General features: G+C 37.3%; 1 protein-coding gene across 1 annotated transcript; it reads right to left on the bottom strand.

Annotated features, from left to right (window-relative positions):
* Positions 1-4262: 4262 nt before the first annotated feature.
* Positions 4263-4912, bottom strand: LOC140511102 (stathmin-like). Its single transcript, XM_072620094.1, has one exon. The coding sequence runs from the start codon at positions 4910-4912 to the stop codon at positions 4466-4468; it is 447 nt and encodes a 148-aa protein (XP_072476195.1). The 3' UTR covers positions 4263-4465.
* Positions 4913-5700: the final 788 nt, after the last annotated feature.

Here is a 5700-nt window from a genome sequence, read left to right as displayed (position 1 = left end):
TCCTACTGCATTATTTTGAACCTAATCTATTTCATTGGTCTATCATTCTATATCTAAGCCAGTATTAGGTTGCTTTGGTGAGGACAGATTTTTATATAGTTTAAAATCTAGAACTGCATAGCTGCTCTCCTTCACCTTTCTTTTCTGTTGATTCCCATTACATTTTTGACTGTTTGTTCTTCCAGACGAATTTTACTATTATTTTTTCTAGCCCTCATAAAATAGTTCTTTAAGAGTTTGATTAGTATGGCACTGAATAAGTAAACTAAGTTACATTGAACTGTCATTTTTGTTGTATTAATGCTATTCCTCTGAGGTCACTTATCCCTTGGGATCAGGAGTTATCCAATTCCTTAGGGTGCCTGATACATTGTGAACAAAAAGTGATACTTCACCCTCAGGACTTCAACTCCCTCTTGACCAGAAAAATTCCTCTCTGCCTTTTATTTCTGCCCCAGAAGTTAGTATAGACAATTGCATTAACAAAGAGTTGCATTTCAGGGCCTTTGCTTCCTGTTTCTCTCTGCCTTTGTGCTATAATTCACCCATGGGATTAAACTATGGGATTGTCAAACAGTGCCTGTACCAATGTCCAGTGTTAGCACATGGGTACCCTGTGATCTCTATAAGAACCAGTTTCAAGGTCGCTTGACTGTCTGTGGATTGAGAACTCCCCAAAACTGCTGCTGCTTCTGGTAGCACTACCTGGTTCCAACACTTTTGCTTCATCTGTGGAACCTTCAGGTCATCCTCCACCACTGTGTCACAAATCTCTCTAACCTTCTGAGTTGTCTTAGATTGGAAGAATGTTTTGCTGTGAATTTTGGTTGACCCTGTACTCCGGAGTTTGATTTCAGGCTTTCTTTTATTTTTTTTTTTTTTAGGAGAACACTGGGAGTATGCAACTATGTGTTTTCTCTACTGTCTTGCCTCTGCCCATAAATTCTTTTTAATGGCAATTTTTTGGAGGGAAAATGATTTTTTGTGTTATTATTATATCTACTAAAATGATAGTGATGTGATCTAAAATCAGAAAAGATACTATAGGAAGTAAATGTTTAGTATATGTTAAAAATTGCAATTTTCTTTGCAAGGAATGTCTCTAAAATAATTAAGAAAAATATTTGGTTAATAAATTATATGAGTTTCATAATATGGCTATATGAGAGTTTCACAGTATGAAATGCTAAATTTCCATAGAATTTTAAAACATCAGAAGCTTCCTGAAAATATGTTCCCATATAAACTTAATTTGGGTTTATTGGTTGTTATCCTTCATCTAGAAGAGGACCAAAATGATATTATGATGATAAAGCAAAGTCTCGATGATTCCAACTCTGACTGATCAGACCGAAAGATATTGTCATGCTCTACCACAGATGGGGCAGAAATGTTACATGTAAACATTTGGAGTGGCTACTCTAAAATTGCACATCATGCATGTCCTTTAAGCTGTTTCAATTCTGCTTTGTTCAGAGTACAGTACCTTGAATTGACTGGTATAATTATCTTATTAAACTCATCACATTTGTTTATTTATCATACGTGTATGACACTGGTTATCATGTCACATTTTAGTAGGCATTATGATGTACTTTACAGGGTAATATAGAGTGTTTTACTAGGTATTATGAAACAACATATGTAAGCAAAATATGTCATTTTTTAAATATTCACTTCACATTTTCCCTTAAATCATCACTTCTGTGAAATTGATAATATCCTGAAGGTGTTGTAAAGATAATGATCTTAATAAGAAAATTCAATCAACCTTCATTTTCTCTTGTCTTTCTTCCCAGTCCAAATAAGATGGCCATCTGTATTTTCCTAGTGAAAACTGGTGCATGACTTTCATCTTCCTTAGGCTGATCCAAATCTATAGCGTAATCTCAACTCTACATGATTGGCTTCATTCTTCTTGCTTTTACATTTCAGCTTTGCCATCAAATACATCCCTTCAAAGATAGTTGCTGATACTTTGAATGATTCATATACTATACATTCAGCAGACATTCATTAAACACCTAGGATATATGGGGTGTTGGGAAAGATTGACATTTATGGTGAGAGGGTTCCATGAGTCAGTTTCAGGGGTGTTTACCTAACTAGTGTTTATATTGAACCCAACATTGATCTGTGGCTCTAAGCTGTCCAGGGGCCACCACACAGTAAGCTGTCTCTGCAGATAGTGTAAACCATGTTGAGGGTACCAAACAGGATTCAAACCAGGCTGTAAGTTAGATAGAGGCCTGTTTCAACTAGTTTAAGACTTCTCTTGGCAGAATGGGTGGATGGGAATAATTCATTTCAATGGCTATAAAGGTGACTGAAGAAAGTGAGGATGCCAAGATCATCCACTACACCTCAACTGTCCTGAGTCTTAACGATTTTCCATTACCACTGGACTTTCCTGATTCTGGGAGAGAGTAAAAATCAAAGATTTGAGCAATTCTGCCTCTTTTAAACTTAATTCATTCACAAGGCAAGACATCGTTTATTTGTGATTTAACTGGTCTTCATCAAAAATGAAGAGAAAATAAACACAACAAACATAGGTATTTAAATCTATGATGTCTGCTGATGTTACGGTTTTTAGGACATTCATTAGTTTTGCCCAACTCTTCATGACTCATATTTAGGTTTTCTTGGCAAAGATACCACAGAGGTTTCCCATTTCTTTCTCCTGCTCATTTGACAGATGAGGAATTAAGGTAAATAGTCCTAGGCAAAAGATTTGCATAGGGCCCAGGTTTTTCTGACTCTCTGCACTACACTTTTTCCACTGTGCCACTTAGATCAATGTGTACCACATAATGATATTCAGTGGAGATGAACTCTCTGTCTCTCTGTCTCTCTCTGTCTCTGTCTCTCTCTGTCTCTGTCTCTGTCTCTCTGTCTCTGTCTGTCTCTCTGTCTCTGTCTCTGTCTCTCTCTCTCTCTGTGTCTCTCTCTCTGTCTCTCTGTCTCTCTGTCTCTCTGTCTCTCTCTCTCTCTCTCTCTCTCTCTCTCTCTCTCTCTCTCTCTGTCTCTCTCTCTCTCCCTCCCTCCCTCCCTCCCTTTCTGTTTCCCTCTTTGTCTCTTTCTAAGTCTGTGTGATGTGTGTGTGTGTGTGTATGTGTGTGTGTGTGTAAGAAACGCATATAATTTAGAGGACAGTATCAGTATAGTCTCCCAGTAGTAAATGACACAAATTGATCTCTAAAGGAAATAATAGATTATAAGAGATGGAGGGGAGAAAGGATTGCAATTAAATTCTTGAAAAGAGAAAATATTTGAAAAAACAATGCAATGAGAAATGGATGGCCCAGTAGGAACACGCAGACGAGTTTCAGGACAATAGAAGCAACATGTAGAAGAGTAATGCTCAGTAGTCTGAGAAAGGTACGCTAAATTCACACTGTGGTAGGTATTAAAAGACAAAGAGTGGAAATTATATTTTATGCCCCAGGGCAAAAAGGATAGAAACCATTTTACTTTATTTATCTATTTCGTTATTTACTTATTAATTTGCTTATTTACTTTTTTGGAGTTTTCTTTACAAATATTCGTTTTGCTTTGAGTGTTCTACAAGCACTTCCATATACCTTAGATTTTTTTCTCCTCCCCCCTCCTCTTTGCTCCCTACCACCCCACTCTTTCCCTGAGACTTCATACAATTTATATAGGTTCTACACATATATTCTTATTAAATACATTTTCAGCTTAGTCATGTGGCATAGAAGAGTTAAAATGAATGACAAATCATAAAACAAAAGAAAATATAATACAAAAAAAACTATCTACTTCATTGTGGGTTCGACTTCCATAGTTCTTTCTCTGGATGTAGAAGGCATTTTTTCCTGAATTTTTTAAGTCCTTGCACTGCAATGAAATTCTTAGTCTACCAGGATAATCTTTGCACACTGTGGTTGTAGCTGTGTATAAATGTCTCCTGGTTCTAATCCCTTCTCTCAGCATCAGTTCATATAAATCTTTCCAGGCCTCTCTGAAGCCTCCTCTTCATCATTTTTTTCTTTCTTTTTTTTTTAACAGCACTTTGCAAATTTATTAACCATTCAAGTACAGTAGTATCTGGAAAGTCTGGGACAAAGGTCAGGTTTCAAAACAGACAGATATATTCAACATCTAACAGTTGGAAAGAAGCATACTATAGATTCCTTTAACAAACATGTTTTCACAGAGCCAATACGGTACTAGCCATTAACCCAGCACAGAGCATACTGGAATAGAAAAGATGCAACAAGAAAAATAGCTACGTTAGAAAGACTTCAACATTTTAGAAAAAGAGCAAAATACTTGTAGTTTCTCCCCCTTTGCTGCCCAAACAACATCTGTACGGTTCGAATCTACCTATGCAGTTCTACATCAGTTTCTAGAATATTTGTCAAGAGGAATAAAATAAAAGCGACACTGGCCAGTTCAGTCTTTGGATGCTCCGGAGGAGGAGAAGTCAGCTCTTAGACAGCTAGTCAGCTCCATTCTCATTGGCAGGGTCTTTGGACTCTCTGTTCTTCCGCCCCTCCTCGATATGCTTATCCTTCTCCTGCAAATGCTCCAGCTTAGCAGCCATTTGTGCCTCTTGGTTCTCTTTGCTAGCTTCCATCTTGTGGGTCAGTTTTTCTTCCTCCATTTTACTGAAGTTGTTGTTTTCTTCAGTTGCTTTCTGAAGAACCTTCTTATGCTCCCGCTTCTCAGCTAGCTGCTTCAAGACTTCAGCTTCATGAGACTTGCGTCTTTCTTCTGCAGCTTCTAGCTTCTTCTGAATTTCTTCCAGAGAAAGATCTTTCTTCTTTGGAGGAGAAACAGGAAATTCTGGGACTGCTTCTTCTGAACTAGGACTAAGTATCAGTTCAAATGCCTGCCCCGAGGCATTCTTCTCTAGTTCTTTCACCTGGATATCAGAAGAAACCATAGTGAATAGAAGACAGGAGACTGGCAGTGCACTCTAGACAATCCACACGGTGGACAAAACTCTGCTCAGTCTGAGCCGCCCGGCCACACTCCCTCTTCATCATTTCTTATAGCACAATAGTATTCCATTATATTAATATATCACAATTTATTCAACCTTTCCCCAATTGATGCCACTATAACAGACACTAGTTGCAAAAATTCTTTCCCAGTTTTCTTTTTCCCTCTTCATCTTGATTGGGTTTGTTTGTTCAAAAACTTTTCATTTTAATGTAATAATTATCTATTTGGCACTTCATGTTTTCTGTCTCTAGTTTAGTGAAAAAATTTTCATTCTCCGTATCTCGAATAAATAAGCTATTCCTTATTCCACTAATTTGTTTATACAATCAATCAATCTTTATGCCTATATCATGTATTCATTTGGACATTATTCTTGTGTAACTTGTCAGCTATTGGCCTATGCCCAGTTTCCTCCACACTGTTATCCAGTTTTCCCAGGAATTTTTTGTAGAATAGTGGATTCTTATCCCAGAAGCTGAGATCCTTGGGTTTACCAAACAGTAGTTTGCTATGTACATTGACTACTGTGTCTTGATTACCTAACCTATTCCACTGGTCCACCCATCTGTTTCTTAGACAGTACCAAGTGGTTTTGACACTTGCTGCTTTATAATACAATTTGAGATCTGGTAGAGCAAGGCGACCTTCCTTAGCTTTCCTTTTCATTAGTTCCCTTGATAGTCTGGACCTTTTGTTATTCAAGATGAAGTTTGATATTATTTTTTC

The sequence above is a fragment of the Notamacropus eugenii genome, chromosome 6 (assembly GCF_028372415.1).
Source record: "Notamacropus eugenii isolate mMacEug1 chromosome 6, mMacEug1.pri_v2, whole genome shotgun sequence".
Classification (NCBI taxonomy): domain Eukaryota; kingdom Metazoa; phylum Chordata; class Mammalia; order Diprotodontia; family Macropodidae; genus Notamacropus; species Notamacropus eugenii.
This window is presented reverse-complemented; position numbering and strand designations above follow the sequence as displayed.

What these genes read in the sequence shown, in the direction of transcription:
- LOC140511102 (XM_072620094.1), bottom strand. Translation starts at nt 4,912, where the DNA reads ATGGTTTCTTCTGATATCCAGGTGAAAGAACTAGAGAAGAATGCCTCG.